Genomic DNA, 26,338 nt, shown 5'->3' on the forward strand with positions numbered 1-26,338 from the left:
ACGCCTATTTCTCCCCTTTGACCTCCCTTTCCCTCCTTGGACATGCACATCTGCCATTGTTGCCCCTGAACCTCTTTCATCATCCAACCCGCCCCTCGTACCATTGTTAGCTCCCCTCTCCACTACACGTCAAAAGACTCTCCTCCCTCCTCTCCCCCTACTTGTCGCCAAGTGAACCGGGTCCCTCATCTATCCCTGTACCTGCACCCCTTCAAGAACTCTCAACCCGATACATCTTCCCTAAACCCTCTCATTTTTTCTTGTCCAACAGCGGGAGCCGCGTCTTCCAGCAACCGCCCGTACTAGTCTCAGCATGTCTGCCCAGATTTGCCAACTCGGGACCCCTGAGCCATCTCCACGCGGCTCTCCCAGATCCGCCTCACCTCCCAGCTCCCCGGAAGACAGCACCAGACACTGGGAATACCCCACTGATGGGTTTTACCCCATCACCCCGCCGACGGAAGCATGCGAGTCGGACGAGGAACTCTGCGGCACAGTCGCCAGCTCCATCCACCTCGAAGCCGGCGCGGGCACGCTCGTCGCCGTCCTCGGCGTAGGCTACGTCGGCGAGCACCTCGTGAGCAACTTTGCCCGGAAATACGGCGTCCTGGGCTTCGACGTCTCCGAGCCGCGCGTCCAGCACCTCCGAGACACCTTCGGGCCCGATACCAAGGCCAAGTTCACCAGCGACCCGCGGGACCTCGCCGACGCCACGCACTTCCTCGTCTCCGTGCCCACCCTCCTCCGTCCGGACCAGAGCATCGACTCCTCCTTCCTCCAATCCGCCATCCAGAACATCGCCGCCCACGCCCGCCCCGGCTCCGTCATCGTCATCGAGTCCTCCGTGGCCGTGGGCATGACGCGCCAGCTCCTCGGGCCCCTGGCCAAGCAGCGCGGCTTCTTCGCCGGCATGTCGCCCGAGCGCGTCGACCCGGGCCGCGTCGAACCGCCCGCCAACGCCATCCCCAAGATCGTCTCGGGCCTCGACGACGTGGTGCCGGGGTCCCTGGACGCCATCGTCCGCCTGTACGAGCAGGTGTTCGACCACGTCGTCCCCGTGTCCCGGCCCGAGGTGGCCGAGATGACCAAGCTCTACGAAAACTGCCAGCGCATGATGTGCGTCGCCTTCGCCAACGAAATGGCCGACGCCTGCGTCCCCCACGGCGTCGACCCCTACGAGGTCTGCCGCGCCGCCTCCACAAAGCCCTTTGGCTACATGCCCTTCACCCCGTCCCTCGGCGTCGGCGGCCACTGCATCCCCGTGAACCCGTACTACCTCCTCTCCAACTCGCACTTCCCCCTCCTCCAGGCCGCCACCGAGACGATGCGCGCCCGCCCCGCCGCCATCGCCCAGCGCGCCATCCGTTCCCTCGCCGGCGTCGTCCCCCAGGCCGACGACGAGATGGACCACGCAGCCACCGCGTGCCCAGAGCATAACAACAGCAACGGCAGAGAGGGAGGTGTGCCCCGACAGCCGCGAGTCAGGCCCCGGGTCCTCGTCGTCGGCATGGGCTTCAAGCGCGGCCAGTCACACCTGGCCAACTCGCCGGGGTTCGAACTAGCCAAGGCCCTCATGGCGTCCCGCAACGTCGAGGTGGCCTGGGCGGACCCCCTCGTCAAACAGGAGGCCATCCCGCACATTGAAAAGCTGGACGACCGGCGGCATTGGACCGCCGAGGTGCTCCGCCATCGCTTCCACAAGATCATCGTCGCCTTCCGGCAGGACGGCCTCGACTTTACGGTTTTGGAAGAGTTGGCCTCCGAAGGCAAAGTGCCGGTAGAGATGTGGTGTCCATGAGCTGTTTTCCGAAAAGCCCTTTCATTCCTGTTCCAGTCTGTATCTTTTTATTTTGTCCATTTCTTTCTCTTCTGTAACGGTCCTTTTTCGCGGGAAAAGGGCCGGGATAGAGTCGCCCAGCCAGCAACTGTAACTGGACATTGAGCTTGTGAAACATGAGACGCACGTTGAGCGATGGTTCTCGAGTTGCCATGCTTGCGTCCTGAGTGAGGTGCTGGCAGGGCTCGAATAATAGCCACGGTTGTTCTCATGTCTGTTGGTGGATTCGTTTGCCGTCCTCTTTACAGTTTCTTTCCCCGTCTCTTCCGTGTTTTAGCGAATATGATATTGTGCTCGGTGACAGTAAGGTAGAATAAACAAAAAGAGAAATACAAAAGCGTGGCATCGCCGTTGTCGAGTCGCTCCAAGACCCTGCCACTTGAGGGAAACGCAGGGACAAAAGGGGAGAATGGTCAGGGGATGCGCGTCGGCGGAACCGTGTGCTTCCTTACCTTCACTCCGTCAGAATCTACAATATCTACTGGGCGTATCTCATGTCGGATTGTCCACTCTTGTGATGGCAACTAGTTTGAGAGGCTCGTAAAATACCATAGATTGAAAAGTAGCTCATAGATACGCAGAGGGTATACGCCAAGGGGAGGCTTGGAAACGTACAGAAAAGGAAGAACAATACCACACGTACACAGCCAGCAGGGCAACTTTGATACAGCAGCTCAGCCCACTCGAGCTTGTCTCTCACTCGAGTCTCACGTCGTGACCATTACCTGTCGGGCCCCATGATCATGGTTCCTAGCAAAGCATGGACGGTCGTCCGCCCTAGTCGCCCAGGGGCATACCATCCAGCTCGTCCAGCAAGCGGCGCCAGTTCTCCGCCAGCATCTCCGAGTACTTGACACGTTCCTGGGCCCAATCCTGGTTCCAGCGGGAAACGTGGTACTGGTTCGACTGGAAGTAGAGCAGCTCGTCGCGGATGCACTCCTTGACGAAGACGGACCTGTTGTGCTGGCTCACGATAGATTCCTTGTCCTGCACGGAACGGGTCAGCAAGTGGCAGGGCAGAGCCTCCCATGGTAAAAGAGAAAAGGAAGGGGAGGAAAGCGAGTGGTCCTCCTACCTTGATGATGGCTTCGACGACCTTCTCAATCTCGCCCGGCTTGACCATGCCCTCGGGCTTGTTGCGCAGATTGGCCAGCTTGGTCTCGTTGGTCTGTATCCTCCGCTCTAGGTAGGGAATGTTGTCCTTGTCGAGCCGGTCCCTCCGTTCGAACATGTCGCGGATGCTCACGAGGGTGTCGCGCTGGCGCTTGAGATCCTCCAGCACGCCCTCATCCCACGCCTTGCTCTCGTCTTCCAGCAGGCTCTGGCAGGTCCGGAGATGCTTGCCTGTGGCCATCAGGCCGTCGTTGAGGAGAGGCACGTCGTTGGTGTCGGTGGCGTACGTGTCGTTGCTGGCTTCGGTGAGAGATTGCAGGGAGAGCGCTATGCGTGCGTGGTCTGCGGCCACGCCTTCGGTGCGCTTAACAAGACGGTCCATGATGTTGCAGACGCCGATGTAGAGTTCAGACGAACGGCGCACGCCAGCTCGGGTTCGGTTGAAGAGGTCTTCCAGGGTAGGCGGGAGAGAGTCTTCGAGGCCCGGGGGGAGGGCACGACCGGCGAACTCGTCCTGGACGGAGATGGTTGCTTGTTTGCGCCACACGGCCAATTCCTGTGATTTCGTTTCCCCTTCCTGTCAGCCTGGAGATCAGAGAGGTAGTGGCGACGGGTTTCGGTCAGGGGATATGGGCTTACCGTCGGGACGGTCAAAAACATAATGACGAGTTGTTCTTGGCCGAGCACCGGGTGGCGAACGAGCGCGTTGAGGAAGCGTGCGAGCCCGCGTCGGCGCTTCTCGATGAAAGCCCCATCGTTTGAAAAGTGGTTGCCGTTGACTAGAAGACACGGACAAGATACGGGGTCAGCGAACGGGCGCGCACCATGGGAAAACCGACGGGGGACAGGAACAGGATTCTCTAACCTGCAACACGCTTTGGGGGTAGCAGAGGAAGTGCCCGGAAGGGGTAGCGCTTGTGTAGGCAGTCCAGCAGCCACACAAAGTCGCTGTATCTCCGAATGACTTTGCTCCCCCGCCTCACGCTCGACACTTCGTAGTTGTGGTGTTGGAACAAGAACATGCCCTCTTTTTCGGGCATGAGGGTGACGAGGACGGTTTCCTCCGGGGCGTGGCCCGTACGGCCGACGGTCGGTCGCAGAGCGGGCACATCTGAAGCGTCGCGCGAGGCGCCTTGGTTTCCAATGTTGCTGCCAAACGGATTTGCCACCTGCGGGCCCGGCAAGGCGTCGTTGAAGCCTCCACCGGGGCTGTTGCCGTCAAAATAGCCCCAGCCGCCCACGGCCGGCGAGCTGACTGAGGTTTCCGCGGGCGGCTGAACCGAGCCGGTGCCAGACGCCGCGGCGGGTGCGGTATAGGATGACAAGGTTCGGTCTGCTAGGGGCGGGTTTTCCGGGGCAGAAAAGTCGGTGGTCGCATCGGTATTGTGGCTTTGTGAAGTGGTGCCGTTGGCCTGAGGTATCGTTTGTGGGTGGTCGTGATGTCTATGGGCACCGGGCGAACCCCATGGGTCGTCTACCTCGGGGTACTCCATGGGAGGCCGTCGGATGGTTTGGGGTTTCGACGGGGAAGGAGACTGGTGTTGTTGGTGTCGCTGATCCGGTTGCTGCTTGGCAGGTGATGCAGGAGGTTGGGGGGGTTTGGCGGCGAGTTCGGAGGCTGAAGGCATCTCCGGGGTATCGGGACGACTGGCGAGCTTGGGCTCAGGAAGGTCTAAGGTTGTTTATGGCAATTAGCTGGGTGAACCAACCAACCAACCCCCACACCGAGATACGAGGATTGCTGATAAGGAAAAGGCTTGGCGGAAGCAGAGTGGAGGACTCCATGCACGTCATGGCAAACGAGCAGACGACGCGACGCGTTGTTTCTTTTCGGGGGAAGGAACGAGGATAGCAAATCAACATACTTCTCCGGCGCTCATCGACGCCGTCCAAGCTGACGGTCTCTCCCTCCTGGGCCAAGCCAACCAGTGCCAGCAGCACGTTGAACTCGGCGCGGTCTAGGTCCAGAGCGGTAATGGCGGGCGCGACGATGGACATGATGTCGGCCTGCTGATCGGCGCGGAGCTTTGCCTCTTCGAAGAGCTTGGTCACGCCGGCAGAAGTGACCTTGCCAGCGGCACCATGCTCGCGCACGAACCTATCGAACACCTCAATGTAGCTGTCGGGGGAGTCGGAGGCGGGAAGCAGGGTGCGGATGAGGTCGGCACGAGACTGTTGCTTGCGGGGCGTGGGCATATCCCAGGGTGACCTGCTCCCATCGCCCGAGAAGTCGTCGTCGGCAAAGAGCGAATTGGACGTGGACTTGTTGGCCGGCTGGGCCTCGTCGTCGAAAAGGGAGCGGGACGGGGCGGCGGGAGACATCGAGGACGGCGATTCCTCTGGCGATGAGCCGAAGAGGGACATGTTGGATAGGACTGGCGGGCGATGCCTCGGGGGGCCCTGATGCACGGGGAGGTGATGCTCGAGATGGAGCGAGCGCCGACGTATCGGTGGTGTGAAAGGGAGGTCAATCAGGGATGCGATCTCGATTGCCGTTCGGTTGGAGGGAGAGGAGGATGTAGTGCCGAGGAAACAAAGGCCAGATCAACTCCACCGTCAAGGCGAAACACGAAAGGAAAGAAATACAATGAATCAGAAGATGAGAAGTCCGCGGTGATTGATGCAGAATAGGGTTGAGAGGCTGGAAGGATACTGGATTGATGATGCAATTCGCGCACCACCTTCAGTTCCCAGGTAGGTAGGTTGAGCCTGGCGCGTGGACAGTGCAAGAAGCCGTATGTATGTACCCCGTATACCCCGTTCTGCACTGTACTACACTGTGCTGCACGACGATGCGTAGGGAAGGCGCTAGCGACGGAGCTGTCATCCTGGACCAATGCATATGGCCAATCAGAATGGAAGTCGGTGAGCGTTGGCAGTATCAATATGTACAATTCGGGTTGCATGTGTATTCGTCAGGTACATTACAGCTACGAAGATTGGAGGTCCATCTGAGCTGGGCTACGATCATAACATGTCAAACAAAAAGGATTCCACGCTGGTATGAACAATGTAATACAGGGAATAGTGTCATTCTAGACTAGCTGGTGGCACACCTACAGGGCCGCAGTCATAGTACAACCTGACTAGACCTGGCCCAACACTTCCAATTCCAAGGAAACAAAAGCACTTCGTCTCCAGGTCTCGCCGTAAGCAAAGAAACTGTCTGATGTTCCTAGTCAGTATCATAGTCTGAAGAACGAGAATCATGTCATTGATGAAAACAAAACGCCCTTAATAATCATACATCCAAGGAAGGTGTAACGCTCATCGCACGTCTAAAGGCTCGAGGCGACGGCTTGCGTGGAAACTGCGAATTGATGGGAAATTTAATCATGCAAGGGGCGGAGGGCAATTTGAAAAGAAAAGACAAAGACTTACCAGACGGATCGAGGCCACTCGCGACTGTGGGACGGAGGGTGGGTTATGGAAGGAGGATATGAATAAAGTTGAAAGAGAAAGAGTTCTTGCATCACCTTAAATAGTGGTCTTTTTTTTTTTTTTTTTTTTTTTTTTATCTCGTGAAATTCGAAGTGGAGTCGGACAAACTTCTGCCGTCAGTCGAGGTGGTAGGTGCTTTGGTTTTCTATGCGGCCAGGGAATCTTGCACTGAAAGCCTACTGTCGATGACTGAAGGAAATGGACAGTATGGACGAGATTCGATGTAAAAACCTATCCTCACCTCCCGACTGGGTTCCTCCAGGCTGGGTTCCTTGGAATTTTCGTACAGGCCGTCCAACTTGGATCGCGTTATCGCATTGCTGATATCAAGAGCATCTTGGAGCCTTCCGTTGCTTTGAAGGAGCTTCCAGCGTAGGAATAACAATAAAATAGGCCGTACAAGAGACAACCATTGGGTCACGGGATACCGGCGTACGATGCTAGGCGATGAAATAACAAAAGTTTGACACGGAGAGCGGCACTCATAGGGAACACAAGGTAGCTTGATCCAAGATGGCATGTTATACATAGCATTCGCTTCTCTCACCATAATGTACATGACCACCCACTCTACCTACAGCCCAGTCCAGATGATTACAATCATGTTACAGCCTTTTGTCTCCTCTCTCCGTCTCCCTCTCCCTCCACTCAAACCTGGGCTCACCACAGGGTATCGGCCGCCTTCTCCTCCTTCTCCTCCTCGGGGCGCTTCTCCTTCTGCCTCTTGGCAACCACCTCCGAAACAGTCGGGACCTTAAAGTACAAACTGGGCGACTCGCCCGGCTTGAGCAGGTGGCTCAGGTACCCCCGGTGGGCCGGGTCGCGGTAGTACTCGATATCGCGACGGCTCGTCGGGTCCGGCAACCGGTAGGGGAACCCCTTGCGGCGCATCTCGGCCAGCACGCTCGGGACGTGCTCCGCGCCCACCGGCAGCGGCTTGTCCGTGTTCTCGCTCTTGCCCTCGACGATCCGCCGGATCGCCTGCTTCGTGTAGAACCGCGTCATGATCTTGCCGCCCGCCCCTTCCACCGCGTCGATCGCCGACGCCGACGCCCGCGATACCAGAATGTCGATCGGCTGCCGGAGCTCCTCCTTGCCCCGCCCCAGGAGCTTGATCCCGTCCTTGATGCTGCCCACCAGCCTCGACTCGATGAGCTCCTTGACCGTGATGCGTTTCGTCGGGTCGATCCGGCCCGCGTCGATCCATTCTTGCAGTTTGTCGAGATTGACCTTTGCCATTACCGGTGCGCGTCTGTTGCCATGTTTCGTGTTAGCATCGACCATCTCGGTCCCCTGTGGCACCTTCCAACGCACCTGTTCTCGAATCCCATCTTTCCCCGTTGTACGATCAAAGGCGTCTGGCCGCCCTGGAACCACGGCTTCACTTTTCCATGCTGTCTCTGACCCTTGTGGCCACGTCCGGATGTCTTGCCCTTGCCCGAAGAAGCACCTCGTCCCAGTCGGATCCGCTTCTGGTAGGCGCCTTTGTTGTCTCGTAGGTTGGCGAGGATCGAGGCCTGTCGGGTACCAATGGTAAGGCCGGCGAAGAGTGAAACGAGGCTCGGGGTGTTCGCAGCCGGCCTCAGTAGCCGGCTACAGCATGATGCCACACGCAGTGGTGATGGGCGGGGAAGCATTGTGAAGATGGGCGGCGACCGTTGATTGACCAAACTCGCGAAGCTTCAAAATTTCCCGTCTCCCGTGTCTCCGTAAAGTCACTTTGGACCATGCCAAGATGTCACATGACCTTGGCTCACGGCTTACTAAGCTGGGATCCCTTGGACAGCCCACTCCCAATAATAAGCATCTCCAGCTTCACATAAATCAAGTTCACGGGCCATCAGAACAGTTTCTGGTATGGGCGTTAGTCAAATATTTGCAGAATATCTACCAGTGACTGCAGGTAAATCGTCAAAGGACGCTTACTTGGATATCAATTCTACACTTGAACTAGAATAATGGCGTCCTGAGCAACTTCCAACACCCTCGACTCCAAGCAAACGGAAAATAATGGAATGAAATCAGAACCAATCTCTACCATCATCCCGCCGGAACTAATAGGTAATAGACACAGCCTTGTAAAGATACTTGCCATCCCGCAGGACGTTCTCCCAAATCCACTTCCCAACATCCTCTCGCGAAATCGTCCACCCAATCACATCATTGTCCCACGTGCCGGCCACAGGATCATGGACGCTGCACCGGATCGTCTTCCCCGACAGCGGCCCATCCGTCAACAAGCTCGGCCGCACAATCGTCCAAGCCTCGCCCTCCCCCCCGCGCGCCGCCTCTGCGAACAGCGCATCCTCCATGATCCGCTTATCGGCATGCGGGATCTTCAGCATGTAGTGGTACAGCGGGTACGCGAGCAGCGGGAAATCGCGGCGCTCCGTGATGCCGTTCGTAGACACGACGCTGAGCCGCGGCCGCCCCGCGACGCCCCGGGCGCGCAACCCGCGCAGGGCCTCCAGGAGCGCCGTCATGGCCTTGTTGCACACGTCCCGGTCCGGGATCGCCATGCGCGAGAAATCGAACGCCCCGCCGATGCTGAACGACACGGCGTCCACCAGCCGCGAAGGGTCCGACGGGTCCACCAGTATCCCTGACACGTCGTCCGTCGAGTGCGCGTTGCCCTGCCGGATCGTCAGGTTCGGGTGCGACGAGGCGGGAAAGTCCGCCGACAGCTTGGACGGGTTGCGGCAGAGCGCGATGCAGGTCACCCCTGCGGCGAGGGCGTGCCGGAGCGCCGACCGACCGCTGCCGCCTGTGGCGCCGAGGAAGGCGATGGACCGGGGCTGGGACATGGCGGAGAGTGTTTCGCAAAGGCGTATTCGTAGGTGGTGGTGGGTGTTTGGAACGTCTCGGTCTTAGTTAAGCAATCGATATAGAACCAGTGCATAGACTTCCAACGGCATAGAGGACAAGTGGGAGAAGTAGGATAGAAACGAGACACCAGTCTGTATGTATGTGATACGATCCTAGGGTTGCCGTGACCACCCCCTGCTTATATTATTATACATATTTATTTTGAGCTACCCGGGCAATATAGCAGAGTTGCCAAATGTTTGTCTCACCTGGGCACTTAAATTTAGCAAACAAACCACGCGTAGTAAGCGGTCATGGCGTCCTCGGGCTTTCGCGCTTCGCAGCGCGAACGAACGAACCACTGGGGCGGTAAGCTTCTATTCGCCGACAGCAGTAGACCCTAGAAACCTGGAAGTCAAGTAGGTCCTGTCGATTGCCCTCTAAAATAGAACAAGCTCTAGTCCGAGGTCCATTCAATAGTCATTCGCGTCGTCGCTCTCAAGATGGCCCCCAAAAACTGCCCACCGCCCCTTGTCAGCGTCGTTGTCGATCCCATCCCGCTCACACACTTGTGTATTAACTTATGTCCTTCCCGGCCTGAAACGGAGTACGCATGCCCAAACGCGTACGAAGTACGAATACTCTCGGACAGCCAGTCAAGTCGACCTCTATATGTGGTGCGTAGAGGTCGAACGTCGCAAAGATTATATTCGGATCAGTAAATCCGTTTGCCCAGCTGCTCCAATTACAAAGACCAGACATCAACCCCGACCTTGTATTACCTGAAGAATACAATCACTTGCCTATTTTCAACCTCCCAATCCATCTACCGAAAACAGTACAGGTCCTCCCTGGTGTCCTCCAGGATGTAAACTGAACGGTAAGGGAAGGACGGCTTATAGCATTACTATCCCATCTCGGGCAGGTAGGTTGGATGCACCAGTTCACTCATGCTAGGTACACGGACGAACCACTCGATCGGGAGGCTCAACTGCTAGAATACCTACAAAGCTCCGAGACACGTGTCAAACCTCCGGCCCGACAGTGTTGATACGCGATATTCCAACAAGAAATACAAGAGATTAAACCGCAAAACAGCATCATTACCACCACCGGGATCCCGGGACGAAGAAACGGACTCCGGGGTTTCCTATCATGTCAAAAGAATATGCCGATGCACGGTAGAGGATATAAAAAGAAAAACAAAGCCAAAACGGAGCTTGTAAAGTAACAATGGGGTGTTGCGACAGGGGAGTGGTGGTTCGAAAGAGTTAGGACTCGAAAAGAGACCTAGATGAAGAACAGCCCTGCGACTGCGACGAGAGCAGCAAAGGCGCTCGCACCCGTCGTCTTCTCCTGTCCCCACGACCCAGCGCTGGGCGCGTCGTCCGAACCAGCAGCCTCGCCGCCGGATCCACAGGCATCCTCGTCCTGGCTGAACTGGCGGGGGTCGCAGTTGCCGTTGCCGCCCGACCCCATGTCGCCACCGCCAGACCCACCACCGTTCCCGCCGTTCCCGCCGTTACCACCGCTGCCGCCGCCGCTGCTATTGTCGTTGTTGCTGTTATTCCCCTCATCCGAGCCAGGTACCGTGGTACCCGGGTCGGAGCCGCCTCCGGGAATGGTATTGGGCCGGCGGGTCGGAGTGGCAGTGGCGGATGAACCGGATTTGGTAGATGTTGGCTCGTCGTCGTCGTCATCGTCGTCCTCGCCCCTGTCTCTGTCGAGTCCCGTACCCAGCAGGCTCTTCAACGTGGTGCGCTCATCGCCGTCGACCACGGTGTCGTTGGTGCCCCTCGTGCTGGTATAGGTATAGCTGCGACCACTGTTCGTGCCCGGCGCGCTGTCGGCATTGTAGCACTTCATCTCGACATCGCTGACGGCGGCATAGAAGTAACCGGGGGATTCGGTAATGTCAGGGTGCTCCCAGTCCATGAGGCCTCCTGCCCAGTTAATGGTACCTTCGGCGTTGCTCTCGAGACCACCAGGCCAGACCGAAAACATGACACGAGACGGCGTCTGAGGGTATGCAAAGTTCTGAGACGTGGCGTTCCACGTGTCAGCCCGTTTCCTGACGCGCTCGACTTCGCCATCCACGATCCAGGAAATTTCATCCGGCGTCCACTTGATCTCGTACTCGTGCCAGTTACGGAACGAATCGGATACACTAATATTCTTCGATTGCTCGTCTTTGACACGCTGCCGTTAGTATTACTGAGAGAATGATAGGAAAACGGCAAAAGGATGAAAAACGGGAGAAAAAAAAAGACTTACAATCAGGAATGCCTTGGAAGTAGTAATTGGTTTGGGATGTCTCCAGGTCGACCCCGACCCATTCGTAGTCAATCTCGTCCTGGACGTCGCTGAAGAGGATAAAAGCAGTGATAACGCCGCGGCCACGCGAGGTCCTCATCCTTGCCTTGACACTGCCGTACCACATGTAGACGGTGGAGGAGAGGACGGTGCCGACGCTACCCTTGGGCATGGTCAGGAGGACGTTGCCCTGGGTAATGACAGGTTCGCCCTGAGACACCCAGTCGGCTTCGCTCGGATCGCCGAGATATTTGCTGATATCCTTGATGCGATCAAGGCTGTTCATCTTCATCTTGCGGTCCTCGCAGACAGGAGCGGGCATGCACGAGTCAATGGAGAAGGATGACCGGGGGTCACACCCGCCAAGGCAGTACGCGCCCACGCCACATTGTCCGTACACTGCAAGGGTCCGTCAGTGATGCTGATGATATCAATGGAATGACATGGGGATTGCAAAGTCGTCTCAACAAGAGGAGGGACGTACTGGAACAGCAGGGAGCATATTCGGGACATTTCTGGTCGACACCACAAGTCGGTTGGTCGCTACTTTGGGCCATGACGGCCGCGCCGCCAAACAGGGCCGCGCCGAGGGCTAGTGTTGAAACACGCATGATGCTTATGCGTATGCAAGTACGTGGGACGAGGGGAATGTTGCGAGAAAATGTTTAGATATTCCGAGCACGCAGCTCCTACCACCGACACTGTGTCGAAACGAGTGGCTTGAGAGGGTACCGTGCCGTTGCGTCCCTTTTGATGATTATGTATGTTGGAACCCGGCTGGTATATTTCGGATGAAAGGTCCAGTCGGTAGGTGAACGTCTGAGCAGGTAAAAAAATCCGTCGTCGGCCACTCTATATACGATAGTTCGGGCAGGCGTAGGCGGCGGGGATAATATATTCGATGCTGGCCAAATCTGACACACGGGCAACTCTTCTTTCTTTGCAATGGGAATTCGAACTAAATTGGACGTAGTCGTCGTCGTCGTCGACGTCGAAATCGGTTCGTTGAGGACTTTGTTGGGGACACCGATCGATTGGGTCGCGTCGTACACCAACGACAGGCGGGTAGGACAAGGGGCCTAATTGCAGCGGATCGATCGGGCGTATTAGCGGTCGTAGACGCGTATGTAGACGTTTCGTACGATGCAGGTGAAGACGAGAGTCTAAGAAGAGCCAAAAAATTATAAAGCGAGGCGGAACCAGGTCACCTAACGAGCGATGATGACACTGGTGTCAAATCGGGTCAACAACGAGTGAATAGACGACCGATCTTGGTTGGTTTTGGGAGAGAACCTTGGAAGCCAAGTCGGAGGTTGAAGGGAAATTAAATGGGAGAGGGAAAGGACAATGGAGGGATAGGGAGCGTGTTCGAAAGGGGAAAGGTCAAGGCACTCCACACGTGTATACGTACCTACATCATACCACGTCGAAAGGTACCCCTCTGAACTCCCGATCTCTAGACCCAGGGGAAACGAGGTGGAACCACGAACCAGAGCTTTGAAGAACCAATCACTCAAGAGACTTGGGATGGACACCCCACTCGGAGCCACGCAATTCCGTCTGGTTGTCCAATCATGCAGAGGTTCGTTAAATACCAACGGGGCCACTATCACCTCGTAAAAATCATGTGGCGTCTCTCGTGTTAGCCTCGACCATCCGGGAGTATGGGCACACTACAAAGTAGGACGATCCGTATTAATTATAGAAAACAGCCGAACGACCCAACTTGATCAGCGATCTTTGGATATTCATGGCAATTCTGTGATCAATTCACTGGCGACGTCACTTTCTTCCTCTGTTCTTTTCATTTTTTTTTGTTTTACTTCTCTCCTTGATATTCATTCTCCTTGTGTTGTGTTGCCATTTTACTCTGCGGGTTTCGTTCACCCGAGAGAAATGGCTCGCCATCCGATCGCCCGTCAGGCAATCGATCTGGCCGGCCAGTACGTAGTATTACTAATAAGCTCATGAGCTTTAACAATCCGCGTCGTGGTAGGAATGAAAAAGGGGGGGAAATGCAGCGACATTTCCGATATGTAGATCAAAGCGCACTCTGGGGCTTCAGTCGCCCGGTCGTAGAAGACAGCCTACATATAGGACCAAAACAAGAATCATCATCCGCAAGGTACTTCATAATCGGGAAAAAAACCCAGGCTGACAACCACCCGTGGGCGGCCCTATCCCTCCATGACTCCCAAAATTCCTCATGGTCTTTTTGTACGAGTACATTCACCATCAACTGCCATCATAACACCCTAACCCCCCTTACCGCAAGGCCTGCTGTCGCCTCGATCCCATTTACCGCTACAATCACGTTTATCATGACCGACACCCATCTCTTCCAGAGCAAAGTGACGTCGCTACCAATTTACACGGAAAAGATGTATCGAATGTTGGGGTGTAGATTCGAACGAGCTCTTTTTACACTGGCTATCTGTGTCTCGTCCATCCTTGCCCTATCCATCCTTGCTCCCAAGTGTATTAATACCTGTTGCATGGACTGGTGATCCGTGGTCCGTGGTCCCAAGAACCCAAGCACCTTGCCAGTCCTTAGCCTTCCGCAATTCCCTTGATCCTGATTTGGAAATACGGGAAGAGGTGACGGGAAAGACATACTTTCGTTCTCTTCTCTTAAGACAAGCAAAAGACCACTCTGACAGCCAACCCGATTGCCCTCCCCCATAAAAATAATACATCGACCCCGTGACAAACCGAAACTTTCCTTCCCATTGACAGACTGAGCGTCCCATATCTTGAAAACCTTCCCTCCGTCTCCTCTTGGCCGGATAGGTCTGGGAGGTACACCCATGTCGACTAAACGACCCCAGTCACCCGCAAATCCAAGGATCTCCCACCCGAAGACCTTCCATGCTTGTCAGACCCAGCAGGCCGGGTATCGAAAAGCGATGGAAGACCATGCTGTGAGATGTGGTTCGTCCATGGGACCATTTGAAATCCTTCCTCCCAGACCGAATCATGGAATCGTGAGTGAAGAGTGCACCAAAGAGCAAAAAAAAGTAAAAGAAAAGACGAAGACGAAAAGACGAAAAGAAAAAAAGAGGATGAATGTCAGACGGAATAAACGAATAAGGTCGAGAGCAGTACCAGTCCGGGCACCGGCCTGGGTTTAGAACGACTTCTCGTGTTGGCAGACAAGGCGGCAGTCAAGCTCTCCGCTATTGCGCTGGATTGCCAGGATTGACGGCATTGGTCGGATGGGTGGGATGCGCCTGATGGGGGGGATGAGGGGGATGGGGGGCGTTGGTGGGATTGGCGGGAGTAGCGGGATTGACTGCAGGGGGAGTCTCTACGACGGTCGACCTTCGGAATCGTCGTTTATCGGCCCGGGGTTTTCTGCCAGAGCTCTGTCGTCGAAACGGACTTTTAGCAATTAGACACTTCACAACAAGAGTCGCTGGAATGATAGTTACTGACATCGAAGGTGCCGTCCTGGTTAAACATACCGGGAAAGTGTTCCTTGGCGTATTGTTCACAGGCTTTCGCTGGCTTGCCGACCTTTTGGCCAATCACCTTCCACTTGTTGTTTTCGTACTCCTTGATTGCATTTAGGAGGGCCTGGCTCTGTCCATATAATTAGTTGACCCCGGATATTACTTCGACTTGGGGAAACGGGAACAGGAGGCAGACGAACCTCATCCTCCGCAAACTCTGCATAATGCATGTCCTTGTACCAATGTTTCTTCACGCTACCTTCAGTACGGGTAGGGAATGTCTATCCAAGACTCGTCAGTATAAACCGTGGGACGCAGGGAGGCGAGGTAGAGGAAAGGCAAACCTTGGCAATCTCGGCCCAGCTGTTTCCGGCATCACGCATGTGCTTCAATCTCAGCTCCTCGGCAGGGGTCCAAGGGGTGTTGGTGCGAGTCTTCTTTGGAGGAGGCGGCTGAGGAGTGGCAGAATTGGCATCGGCGGTCGGAGCGGCCTGACCGGGGGCCTGGCCCTGGACCTGACCAGGGGCCTGCGTCTGACCCTGCGCCGGAGCGCCCTGTGCGGTAGGCGCACCAGTCTGGGCACCAGCCGGCCCCTGAGCGGTGGGAGGCCCGGTTTGAGCGCCTGTAGTGGCCTGGGGGGCGGCCGATGGAGCAGGCCGCTTACGGCGACCAGTTGCCGGCGCCGGGGCCGGTGTCGGCGCCTGCTGCGGAGTAGGTTGCTGTTGCGGTGCTTGCTGGGGTACATTCATATTAGGCTGTACCGGTGCCGAATGATGTTGCGGATGTTGCTGCTGGCCAGTCGGGCTAGCCTGCGGAGGTCCACCGTACTGGAATTGACGCTGGTCACGGTGCTGCATATCCGACTGCTGGGCCGGCTGGTAGGGATGCTGGGCACCACTTCGACGGTAGCCAAGTTAGCAACGTGGGTCCTGTATCCCCTGATACAAATCATCAGAGGTATCAGAAACAACAGCATAGCCGCGACCGATGAACCACTAACGCGCGCGGACATTCGGCGTTCAACGACGGCTCCGTGTGGGTATGGGTAAGAAGGACTTGTATGGGGATAAGAAAGAGACAAAGGTATTGTGGAAATGAAACCGGGGAAAGGTACGACCACGAATGACTGGTGTCACCAAGGCAGGCGAGGCCAAGCCTTGACCGACGGGGTCGGAAGGTATACATGTGTACCTGAACGGGTTTGTACATTCGGGTTGTAGTTTGTGAGGTTTGGGAATAGTCTCACAGAGTGACAAACCAAGGGGGGGTGTTCGAGGCAGGGGCGAGGTGAAGTACATGGTGAAGGTACGGATACAATGAGCCGATGTACTTACTGGATATCGCTTGGCTGGTGAGTGGAGTTGGAGTAGATGTACTCCGGCACTGGGCCGACTTGCCACTGCTGCATGATCTTTGTGCAAATACATGTTAGTAAATTGTTTCGGAAGAAATACCGTGTACCGGTCGTCGAGAGAAACAACGGAACAGTCCATGGAAACCGGAAGCCGTAATTGAGCGGGTCCGAAACCCAGAAGAAGAGAAACAGCAGAGAGGGACGTCGAGGTTAAGGAGCCCTATCGGCTCTGGTAGAGGCAGCAGGAACATGAAGGATGTGCGGCGAATATGAATGAGCAGACGGGATTATGATGATGTAGCCTGAAGCAAAACTTGAACGGGCTGGCATGGCGCATGTAGTGTGATGGCAGCATTTGAGCGCCGACCCCCAGCGCGAACGCGGACGCGTCTCTGAAATTGCGTGCATGCTGACACAGGTACAGTGACGATGATGATGGGGGATCAAAGGCAGGCGAGAGTCGAGAAAAGAAGACGCAAAGGAAAAAGGACGCGCGCAGGTACTTACGGGCAGGTATCGTCGACTTGACAATGGTAGCGGAAATCGCGAGATTGATGGAGATTGGGTGTCAAGACGATCGACGTAGTATCTGGGTGGACGCGAAGTACCAGACGACTTTTGCGGGAAAATTGGAAGGTACTTCGATGTTTGTGTGGTGATGTTGAGAGAACAAAAGAGCTACACGCCCCAGGATGTGGATCGGTGGGATAGCAGGTTGAAGTACTCCGGAATGAAAACCGGGCTGGGGCTTCTTGAATCCTTGGTCAGAGGGGACAGTCTGAAAGTGGGGTCTGAATGAGATGATGTAACGGTTAAACAGATAAACGGGAGGCGATGTAGTGGATAAAGTGTTGTTCCAGTGGGAAAAGGCTGAGCACGGCGTTTATTGGGGTGGCGGGGGAGGGACAAAGCAAAAAGCAGAAAGGGCAAGGGAGGGGAAACAGCGGGACACGATTGGTCAGATATGGAATTTTGGCCAACCAACTGCAGGAGACCGAGTGGGGCGTGTACAACGTACACTCTTGCAGTACGCGTCGTGTTAAAGTGGAATGGTAGAGGACCCGAGACTTCTCGAATCGCTGACCGGGCTATTCGCAGGCTTCCTCCCGAGTTGTTCACCTCAACAACGTACTCGGCTATGGCGCAGTATTGAAATTCAAACGTGGCGTGGATAAGTCTTGTGTGGGTAGTTCGGTTCGATACTTGATGAGATAGGTGGATGGGTGTGGCGAGGTGGCGAGAAACAGTGGAGTGCTGTTTGACTCGAGTAAAAGGAAGGAGGGACTGGAGGGTGCAAGTACGTACACCGACCGGGTAGGCGTGGTGAAAGGATGGAAGGTGAAGGTACGAATAAGGTAGATAGGTACAAACAGGCGCGCAAGAATACACACTTACTTCGTGGGAAAATAGAGTTGCGAGAGGAAATGAGCACGCGTACAGTCGAGGCTAAAACGTGGGTCAGGGCGTGATGAGATACGAAGCCTGTGCGTATAGCGGTGGAAAGCGGCCACCCTGTTACGTCGTAGATTTGGTCGCTGCGCGATATAATGGCTGCGAGACTGCAATAGGAACGATGAATGGCGTGTTTCCCCAGTCCTTCTTTACTGTTGCGTTAGAAAGTATGCTCTTTCAATTGAGTGATGGTATAAACACGCGTGCAACAAGGGGATGTGTGTAGTTGCAACGGCTTCGGTGGATCGACCACGAGGCTGGTAGTCTCATGGGAAGTAGCAAATAAATAGATACCTGGACATACCTTACAAGACGGTATAGGGAAGAAGTACGATGTCGTGGGAAGTAGACTCGACAAGAGTGGCAGCGAGGTACTTCTGATGGAAGTAACTTCTCGTTCACTGGTGTTTTGGGCGTGAAGGCTTCCAAATGTGGGTTGGTGAAAGGGGAGAGGAATTGCTAAGCTGACGGGGGGAAGGGAAATGCCCTGGAGTACGAATACATGGTCCGCGTATTTTTTACGTGACGTGAACAAGAGGATGAGTGGGTCCGTAGTTCTGCGAAATAACCGTTCATTGGTCCGTGTTCAGTCCCTTACGTCAAAAGTCTTAATTGCCAACCCAATTAATAATAGTTGTTACCACACTGATACTTAGTCATCTCAATGTTTATACTCTGTAAGCGAATTATAATTCTCCTAATTATACGTATATTATAACGTACACATAGACCTAAGAAAACATCGTGCCTTCTGATATTAGAAAACAAATATCAAGTTATATAGCACGATTATTATGCCTAGGGCCGTACTACCGGGTCTATAATATTACGCATATTCCAAAACGTTTAAAAGTGTATCGGAAATTACGTACGATATGTACCATACCTACAAGGCCAAACGATAATTTAGGAACCCGGATGCTGGATTGCGCGCTTGTCAGTCAGCTTAGTTCATCCCGTGTGTACCAGTACCTAATGAGTGGGTAAAGTGACTTGCTAAATGTAAACCGTGCAAGTACAGGATACCTCTCCGCATCTTGCAAGCCGGTACAGATGTACCACAGACCTCTCAGATGAATAAAAGGGAGACGGCTCTGAATGCGACATGTCCTCTACTGTTTGCCTGTTTGATATGTGTTTTTAATCCACGGGCTGCGCTGTGTTGCGCTAGTTGCTGAGCTACGAGTGTCGCCGGCGTATGCTTCAAATTGATGACACCTGAACCGCCAAAGAAATACGAAGTACTGGCCTTTTGGCGTCTTCCGGTCCAGCATCACATTGGCATCTCCCTGCAGCTGCTTTCCATGATGTCTCGAGGAGAAGACCTAAATGGCTATTCTCGTCTTTTCCGTTCTATGAACTTCGTGAAACCTGGTGGCTTGTACAGCGAAGCACTTGACGGGGTTCGCAGTCTGGGCCATTTCCAACATTGTCCAAATATTAGGAGAATCGACAACATAGTCAACTGCCGAATGCATGGATCAACAGCGGCGTATGCCTCTGGGCACAATCAAACTTGGTTGTTGGGACCAGTCAAGTCAAACGCCTCCCACGGCCTGCAGGACAAAATATCAACTACTTCAACGTCGAACATTCTCCGTTATATGGTCGCGTTGTACCTCTGAAACGGCACATTGAAACGGCACATGTCAGAGGATAAACCAGGTGAACCGGATGTTTAATGCGGGTGAAGAGAATCGTGAGGGGTCAGAGTCGGCTTGCGGCTCTTCTGCTAACCGGCACAGAGATCAGCACGCACTTGTCTTGACGAGACGGCAACCGCTGATTTTTTTTGTCGTTTGCCGTGGGAATTATCGACGTTGGCAGAACATTCAACGACATGGCCTCACCATGAGACACAGCGTTGAGTTTTCAGAGGGGGCAACCGGCCGGCACGGCAGAAAACAGCACGCGCTGGTCGTGGAAATGAGTCCAAGGTTTGCCTTTTTCGATAGGAATACCCTCTAGTGGGATCATGTATTCAGCCTTTTGCTGCCTTTGCCGGAAACATGCACTCCCGAAAGCCAGCCGTGTCCTGCATTTGTTGGTGTAATCGTTAAAGCGGTCTTTCATTCCAAACAGCAGTCCGGAGGGCGGAGATCACTGGCATCTCTCTCAGGAGCTCTTGAGTTGCGGTTTTCTCATTATTAGTACGGGCCGCTTTACAAGTTGAGCTACAGGATGGCCACCGGGGAAGGTAGGAGGGGTGGGTTCGGTTTGGTTTGAGGCGGACAGAGTCCAGGCAATACCAAAAGAAAACCCCAAGAAGAAAACTCCGGAGGAGCGATCCACGAGGCAAGCTGCATGCCACGCTTCTCGCAAACTTGCCCTGAGAACCAGAGAATCTTTGTGCTCATTCGTTATTCTAGGCTCGCACAGTCAGTTCGTCACAGTGTTGATTGGGCGGGTGGCGTGTGTCAGCTGCGTTATCTGATTATGCTGCTACCTCGCATATCCCTGGGTCACCACCAACGGGCTCGTAGGGACAGATGATCGCCGGGAAGACCATCATCCGAACATCAAAAGTCCCCGCCGACCACAGCCACGGAAATGGGACGAACGAGGAGGTACTGGATAGTCGCCCATGATCCTCCCCAGGCAGCATAGACATCCTGTCGCCACCCCTTATGATGTAGCCCAGGTACGGAAGTAGTAGCTGGGGCCAGGAGACAGGTCATCGTTTGTTGCAGCCGTGGCTCCGACTTGCTCATCCCGGATCAGATGTGACAAGGCGGTATCCGTAGAAGTAGGCAGGTGTGTGATCTATGGTACCTAGTCAGGAGGACTAATATGTCCGAACATGGTCGAGATTCGAGGATTGGCCCGAGATGTGTAAAGATGACCATTAGACCGCCTGGGGCTCGGCTCCGATCAGTGCGGCCTCGGACGGTTGAACAGAAACCCCTCGGTCATGTCAGGAATGGCGCTGTCGATGGTACAAGGTATATTCCAAGCAAATTGATGACCGAATTCCCATAAGAACCTTTCATGACATTGTGAATAGCATCCGCATAATCATATGGATCACGACTGCAGTGTTTTAAAGGGGGGTATGAACCAAATCGGTGAGAAGTGCGAACATGAAGATGAGTAACCGCGGGGATAACAGAGCGGGCTGGTCGTTCGGGATAAAGCTGTGGGGAGGTGTGAGAAGGTGTACTTGTTTCTAGGTAACGGAAATGCGGGAGCTTATAATGCAATGTTTGCTGCAGGAACGTATTTGTTTATCGATACAAGATGGAAAACCCAATCAACAAAGGAAACCGGTGCACAGGCTCCGGTACTCGGACAATACATTCTGATCATTCGACGAAGTACACACTCGGGAAAAGAATATATTTGGAAGCTTGGGCCGATATGAGGTGAACTGTGGATACGGTCTAATGGTTTCTGAATTAGGACAGGTGGAGAAAGCCTGAGACCAGGTTGAAATTGCGCCAGTGCGTTAAGGAGTTTCAAGGGACTCTGCAAGTTAGCCGTTGCCGTTCGCTCATTGACCAATACGGCCATGTCAATATCCAAAACCATCAGTCTGATCCTAGATCGACCGGGGACTTGTTACGGAATCCGGTGGATATGACATTCTGAGTAAGTCCAATGAAACGAAAGTGGAACACTATAATTTGGCCTTGGCGATACAACGTGGTACGTGATGCTTTCGAGTTGGTGACGGAAGAAGACAGACGCGCTATCGGATTCTTCAAACCAATCCGAGAAAGGTGTCATGTGCACTGATGTTATTCTGTCAAGCAATCACTTCTCGCGGAAGATTCGAAGAGGAGAATACAACTTCTGAGGCTGGTCCCTAGTCGATATCAGATCCATGTCGTTGGGACGACTAGGCACACATGGCTTGTATGTCGTAGAAACTTGGTAGCCACTGATGTTAACTCTAGCAACACCTTTGTTCTCGGTATCGCTATTCGTCGTGTAAGGTGTCTAATACGGCCCTGGCCTATTACTTCGTAATAGTACTACACTCTCCTCTCGAACGGGAAGGGTACGGGAACATGCCATGAAATGGTGGGGTACTCTGGGGGAAAGTGCTGCTGTTCTCAATACCTACAGTAATACTTCAGCCTTGTAATCACGAACCAAGTCGTTGTACAATGCCGTAGTAGGTACCTGTGTAGTAGCTAGGTACCTTATTCGTACTTCCCATGTTCTCAAAGAAGCAGGGACCACTTGGGGTCGTTACTTCGTAATTACTCGTTCTATCGATGATTCGAACCTCGTCCGACCCCGCCGCACAAAACGGTTTTCTCTCACGGTAAACTATCAACCCCACCCCGCCGAACTGCAGCACGTCCGTCACGTCCTTCATGTGTTAACAAGCTCGAGGAGATGCATCTTCCCCCGACATCAGATCAGGCGTCACGGACGCGCGGGTGATGGTACCGACGGCAAGCGCCGCGGAGGCTGGCTTGGCCAAGCTAGAAGCCAGCTAGCCTCCCCGTTCACGGTCAAGGCGCAAATTCGCCAGCCTTTCAGCTGACATCGGCCGAGTGTAGTTTGGCTTCTTCACTGAGACGCACGGCGACTGGTCCATGGGGCCTTTGCATCATGCTGCACATCGTCCCAAGCCAGTCTGCTCCTCCCAGAAACACGACCAAGAGACCCTTCATCGTCCTTTTCTCCCACCTTGCGTCGGCAATCCCGCAGTTCCTCGACGTATAGCGCGTAATGGCGATTCTTCTCGATATTTCCGGTCAAGGAAACGTGGCTATTGTCTTGAAGCCGCCGTCGCCCGCTAATTCGTGGCGTCTATTTTCGTAGGATTGCGAATGACAGGTCTGGATCCGATGCGAATGCGATGTCATCGCATGAAAGGACGACTGTTGTCATCCATCTCATTTCCTCTTCATCAGATTGCTTCCACAGTCCAAGGGATTGTTGTTGGTTAGTGGGAGCGCTCAGTTAGTGGAGGGAAACGACTCCTTCGCCTCTTCCCGTGCCGTCCCCCGGACTACCCCTCGATGTTGAACCCATGTTCCATCATGGGCTACTGACCCCTGGCCCAGCCTCGTACGCTATGTCACCTCATCCGAAGCTGCCGATTACCTGCCAGGGCGGACTTGCCAGGGTTTGAGAGGCCAGACCAGCCCGACTTGGACCAGAGACCCACGACAGTATATACTCTGTAATTAGATCCGCCCCGGTTTCTCTCAAAGTACTCTACGAGGATGGTCAGTCGCGCTCTTTTTCTTAAGCTCTACTCCTCGAAATGTGTGCACAACCGGTACTAAGATGGTTCAGATCAAGGTTGAATGACTACCTGCTTTGATGGAGGGGGAGACGAAACGGGCGTGGCCAGATAAGAAGGCCAATGGACCATGATACCAGGCGTTTTGCTTCTCTTCACGTCGCATCTTATTACATTGTCCACAGTTTCCTACGGGATTCCGGGATATGAGCAAGGGTCAGGCACTGTGGCTCGACCCCTCTGTGACAAGACTTGGCCTGACGGTGTGGGTGACCCCTGTCGGTCCTGGATGCACGAGATCCCGAACGTCAACACCATCCGTCCTCCTGTCTCCGCCCTGCCATTCCGAAGGCTCGGTTGCCTTCTTAATCATTACTCTTCCCACTTTTTCTTTTCACTCCGCCTTTTCTTTCTTCCTGTTTACTTCTCTTTAACCTGGGTTCAATTTGTGATCACGAAGCGCAGTTGCGTGTCCTTCTTTCATCTCCCGCAGCTGGGGTTTTTACCTACCTGTCCAACTGGTTTGGCTGCCCACACTCCTTTAGAAAAACTTTCGATTCTTGAACACTTCTTTTTCCGTTACCATTCCTTTCACATTCATTCAAACGAACATTTCAACTTTCTTTTCTTTCCTTCTCTTCTTTAGGTTGGTTTGTTCGTCTTCCTCCTGGCTTTACGCAGCAACCTCCCGAAAAGCGCTATAACGTAGCCTTAAGCCCGATTCTGTCGCTTGCCTGAGAGATTGTACGGCATCCCTCCTCTCTTTTGAACCACGGTCAGCTCCTTAAGGGAACGACCTCTTCTTTTTTTTTCTATCGATTCAATTCGCAACGAGAGCGGCATCTTCTCAAGAACAACTCCTGTTTCGTGATCGAACTGCGCCGAACCAGCGTTTTATTGAGCGGTCTTCTTGAAACGATAGATCGCAATGGCTCCCACCACGCAGGCGGCGGCTCAGCCGGCCACTACCACACCGACCTCGGACGCTGAGAACCGACGCGCGCACCGCGTCAGCAAGCCGCGGAAGACAGCTACTGGAGGAGGCCGTGCCTGGAGTAAGGAAGAGGTGGGTCTTGCCAGGGGGTAGAGGGTGTTTTCTGTTCGTTTTAATGCGATGCTGATATATGTGCCTACAGGAAGCATATCTGCTCCGATCGCGCCTTCAGAAGATGCCGTACAAGCACATCGCGGCTCACTTGAAGAAGACGGAGCTCGCATGCCGCTTGCACTATCATCAGCTCAACCACGGCAATAGCCGCCGAAAGCAGCGGGCCGCGTCGGTATCTTCTAGATCCTCGGCCAGCCAGTCACCTGCCACGCCCGTTAGCTTGCCGTCTCCGGCTCGCGAGTCGCCGGCCCCTGCGATCACGCCTCCCCGAAGCGCCGGTCACTACGGACCTCCCTCACCTCCTCCGGTCCAACTACCTAGCATTGTCAGCAGAGGTGTCTCGCCCCACCTGCCCGCCATCCTTCCCAAGCCCGTGGGGATGACTCTTCCGCCGCCGGTTGTCTCCCCAACCCGGAGCTACGTTGCTCCCGTCTCGGAGCGCGGCTTCCCTCTTTCTTCGGCCTCCTTTCCGGGTGGCCCGACGCACTCCGCAGCCCCGCCTCTGCGGCTTGACTGTTCCTTTGGCCAGCATCAGCATTCGCATTCCTTCACCAGCCACGGCGCCATCGACATGGGTCGGTTGAATGCCGTCTACGAGGCACACCGCGCCTCCTTCTGGGCTACCATCGCCAACGAATACGGCGGGCATATCAGCCCCGTCGCGCTAGAACAGGCGTGGAAGACGGGCTCGTGCCATCAGCCCCAGCAACAGCATCATCCGCAGCAGCAGGTCATCACGCCCATCAGCCCCCTCTCGAGCACTGCCGATAGCCTGGAGAACGACGGGTACAGCAAGCCCCAGACGGACAGGACGCGGATTTCAGCCATTTTGGGCATCGATGCCAACCCGAGATCGCCCCGTGACCGCGAGATGGTCCGTCGCATGGAGGAAGGGATGGCCCACGCCTAGCCCGACAAGGAGGAAAAAACAAACAAGAGCGAAGGCCTGATTGGGGAATTTCAACGACTCGAGTGCCTTGTCTCTTTCGTCATTGTATTACCTACACGATGCATCTTACCTCGTCTGTGTTGAATTTTGGAGGCGTGGGAAAGAAGCGCTTGATGCTTTGAAGTTGCCGCGGCCTATTCCCAAGGCTTGAGTACGCGAACCACGACCGACTTTTCGCTTCTCTGTCAATATTTTCCTCTTTCCCTTCATGTTTCTGTTTTGGGAAACTCTCCCCGACGTCTTTTCTTCTTCTTTTTTCTTCTTTTTTTTTCACTTCAACTGATTCACCACTCTTTTCGTCTTTCTTTTCTTTCACAAAAATACTTCATACGGCGAGGGGCAACCGGCCTCGACGAATGGGAATGGGATTTTGTCCTTGAAACGGCTTCGGCGCAGATTTGGCTCCGCTCTCCTCCGGTTGGACTTGGCGGGTGATCTTTCTGAGAGGCTGGAACGCCACGTAGGACTGGTCACCGGCCTGGGAGACCGGCCAACAGCGTTGCATAGCATAGGTGTGTACGTTGGGGAATGGGCCGCCTACTTCCGAGTGACTGCCACCCCGACAGGCTTATCAGGTCGATATCCAAACGGTCTCGGTCGCTGTTGGAAGAAGGGAGTCCTGTTTATTGGGTGTTGTTGCGTTTGGGAGGGAAAGGGGGAGCAGGTCAGCAAAGGGACGGGATACTGGCCGAATTGGATGAACCCTGGCTTCTTTCCATCCTGGACAATGGGCCATATGCTTTTCTTGCCTACCTTTTTCGTTTCTTTTTTTCTTTTTTTTTCTTTTTCTTTTTTTTTCTTTTTCTTTTTTTTTTTTCTTTTTTCACTTCTTTTTACCCTTCTTGTTTCTCGTTTTTGTTGCGTTTCCTTTGCCATGGCGCCGAACCCAAGGCAGGGAGAGAGATGAAGACATGACAGATGACCTCTGGGAAAGCAAAAAAACACACAGCATACCCGCATTGGGTGACATGGACTTGCATGCCTGTACGAAGTACACTGCCTAGCTACCTTACATATGCAACATCCAGCTCAGGTCCTTGTTGAGAGAAGCAAACAGGACCTGGGCTCTGGACACGTGGAATGACCATTGATTTTTGTTAGCCTTTGGGAGCCTTTCGAGCACGCTGTCCTCCATGTGAAGCCCCTCAATATTGAGGTAGTGATGGTTCCAGTCAAGCTTTTTACTGTTTTTCTCACGCATCTCAAGACGGTCTCAAAGTCACATCTCGCCAATGGGTTCACGGGCGGTATCGGAGCCGCTCTCACTCATCGACGACCCGACAGCCGGGTTCAGGGTACGTACTTCGTAGA

General features: G+C 54.4%; 9 protein-coding genes across 9 annotated transcripts; 3 read left to right on the forward strand and 6 right to left on the reverse strand.

Annotated features, from left to right (window-relative positions):
* Positions 1 to 313: 313 nt before the first annotated feature.
* On the forward strand, positions 314 to 1,798 carry ACRALDRAFT_1072320 (uncharacterized protein; the record flags this gene model as incomplete). The annotated part of the gene is made up of 1 exon (XM_071017965.1): positions 314 to 1,798. One exon carries the CDS (start codon positions 314 to 316, stop codon positions 1,796 to 1,798), a length of 1,485 nt encoding a protein of 494 aa, XP_070871386.1.
* A 115-nt stretch (positions 1,799 to 1,913) lies between these two features.
* On the reverse strand, positions 1,914 to 8,066 carry ACRALDRAFT_1044451 (uncharacterized protein). The gene is made up of 8 exons (XM_071015354.1): positions 7,706 to 8,066; positions 7,136 to 7,643; positions 5,521 to 5,727; positions 4,816 to 5,434; positions 3,816 to 4,622; positions 3,590 to 3,729; positions 2,913 to 3,506; positions 1,914 to 2,824 (listed from the first exon to the last, which is right to left on the reverse strand). Exons 1-8 carry the CDS (start codon positions 8,026 to 8,028, stop codon positions 2,615 to 2,617), a joined length of 3,408 nt encoding a protein of 1,135 aa, XP_070871387.1. The 5' UTR covers positions 8,029 to 8,066; the 3' UTR covers positions 1,914 to 2,614.
* Positions 8,067 to 8,277: 211 nt separating this feature from the next.
* Positions 8,278 to 9,385, reverse strand: ACRALDRAFT_1065506 (uncharacterized protein). The gene has a single exon (XM_071017172.1). The coding sequence runs from the start codon at positions 9,193 to 9,195 to the stop codon at positions 8,446 to 8,448; it is 750 nt and encodes a 249-aa protein (XP_070871388.1). The 5' UTR covers positions 9,196 to 9,385; the 3' UTR covers positions 8,278 to 8,445.
* Positions 9,386 to 10,840: 1,455 nt separating this feature from the next.
* On the reverse strand, positions 10,841 to 12,039 carry ACRALDRAFT_1020247 (glycoside hydrolase family 16 protein; the record flags this gene model as incomplete). The annotated part of the gene is made up of 3 exons (XM_071014746.1): positions 10,841 to 11,385; positions 11,471 to 11,908; positions 11,994 to 12,039. Coding segments are annotated over 3 exons (1,029 nt in total), but the record flags the coding sequence as incomplete, so codon positions are not given.
* A 1,858-nt stretch (positions 12,040 to 13,897) lies between these two features.
* On the reverse strand, positions 13,898 to 16,298 carry ACRALDRAFT_2037176 (uncharacterized protein). Its single transcript, XM_071020826.1, has 4 exons — positions 15,306 to 16,298; positions 15,162 to 15,242; positions 14,945 to 15,091; positions 13,898 to 14,874 (listed from the first exon to the last, which is right to left on the reverse strand). Exons 1-4 carry the CDS (start codon positions 15,816 to 15,818, stop codon positions 14,686 to 14,688), a joined length of 930 nt encoding a protein of 309 aa, XP_070871390.1. The 5' UTR covers positions 15,819 to 16,298; the 3' UTR covers positions 13,898 to 14,685.
* Positions 16,299 to 18,685: 2,387 nt separating this feature from the next.
* On the forward strand, positions 18,686 to 20,616 carry ACRALDRAFT_212800 (uncharacterized protein; the record flags this gene model as incomplete). The annotated part of the gene is made up of 14 exons (XM_071023950.1): positions 18,686 to 18,707; positions 18,737 to 18,746; positions 18,789 to 18,901; positions 18,947 to 19,374; positions 19,421 to 19,704; positions 19,753 to 19,797; positions 19,850 to 19,896; positions 19,937 to 19,964; positions 20,003 to 20,116; positions 20,161 to 20,179; positions 20,251 to 20,334; positions 20,370 to 20,416; positions 20,458 to 20,490; positions 20,577 to 20,616. 14 exons carry the CDS (start codon positions 18,686 to 18,688, stop codon positions 20,614 to 20,616), a joined length of 1,314 nt encoding a protein of 437 aa, XP_070871391.1.
* A 22-nt stretch (positions 20,617 to 20,638) lies between these two features.
* ACRALDRAFT_212801 (uncharacterized protein) lies at positions 20,639 to 23,136 on the reverse strand (the record flags this gene model as incomplete). The annotated part of the gene is made up of 19 exons (XM_071023951.1): positions 20,639 to 20,693; positions 20,734 to 20,750; positions 20,826 to 20,901; positions 21,040 to 21,134; positions 21,170 to 21,321; positions 21,385 to 21,509; positions 21,558 to 21,605; positions 21,670 to 21,686; positions 21,748 to 21,800; positions 21,863 to 21,932; positions 21,999 to 22,085; positions 22,146 to 22,186; positions 22,229 to 22,321; positions 22,378 to 22,490; positions 22,557 to 22,679; positions 22,738 to 22,769; positions 22,843 to 22,874; positions 22,947 to 22,985; positions 23,043 to 23,136. 19 exons carry the CDS (start codon positions 23,134 to 23,136, stop codon positions 20,639 to 20,641), a joined length of 1,362 nt encoding a protein of 453 aa, XP_070871392.1.
* Positions 23,137 to 23,800: 664 nt separating this feature from the next.
* On the forward strand, positions 23,801 to 24,988 carry ACRALDRAFT_1083152 (uncharacterized protein; the record flags this gene model as incomplete). Its single annotated transcript, XM_071019407.1, has 2 exons — positions 23,801 to 24,036; positions 24,107 to 24,988. Exons 1-2 carry the CDS (start codon positions 23,899 to 23,901, stop codon positions 24,986 to 24,988), a joined length of 1,020 nt encoding a protein of 339 aa, XP_070871393.1. The 5' UTR covers positions 23,801 to 23,898.
* Positions 24,989 to 25,571: 583 nt separating this feature from the next.
* Positions 25,572 to 25,793, reverse strand: ACRALDRAFT_2037178 (uncharacterized protein). The gene has a single exon (XM_071020827.1). The coding sequence runs from the start codon at positions 25,761 to 25,763 to the stop codon at positions 25,599 to 25,601; it is 165 nt and encodes a 54-aa protein (XP_070871394.1). The 5' UTR covers positions 25,764 to 25,793; the 3' UTR covers positions 25,572 to 25,598.
* Between the last annotated feature and the right edge of the window lie 545 nt (positions 25,794 to 26,338).

The sequence above is a fragment of the Sodiomyces alcalophilus genome (genome assembly GCF_042370955.1).
Source record: "Sodiomyces alcalophilus JCM 7366 unplaced genomic scaffold ACRALscaffold_8, whole genome shotgun sequence".
Classification (NCBI taxonomy): Eukaryota; Fungi; Ascomycota; class Sordariomycetes; order Glomerellales; family Plectosphaerellaceae; genus Sodiomyces; species Sodiomyces alcalophilus.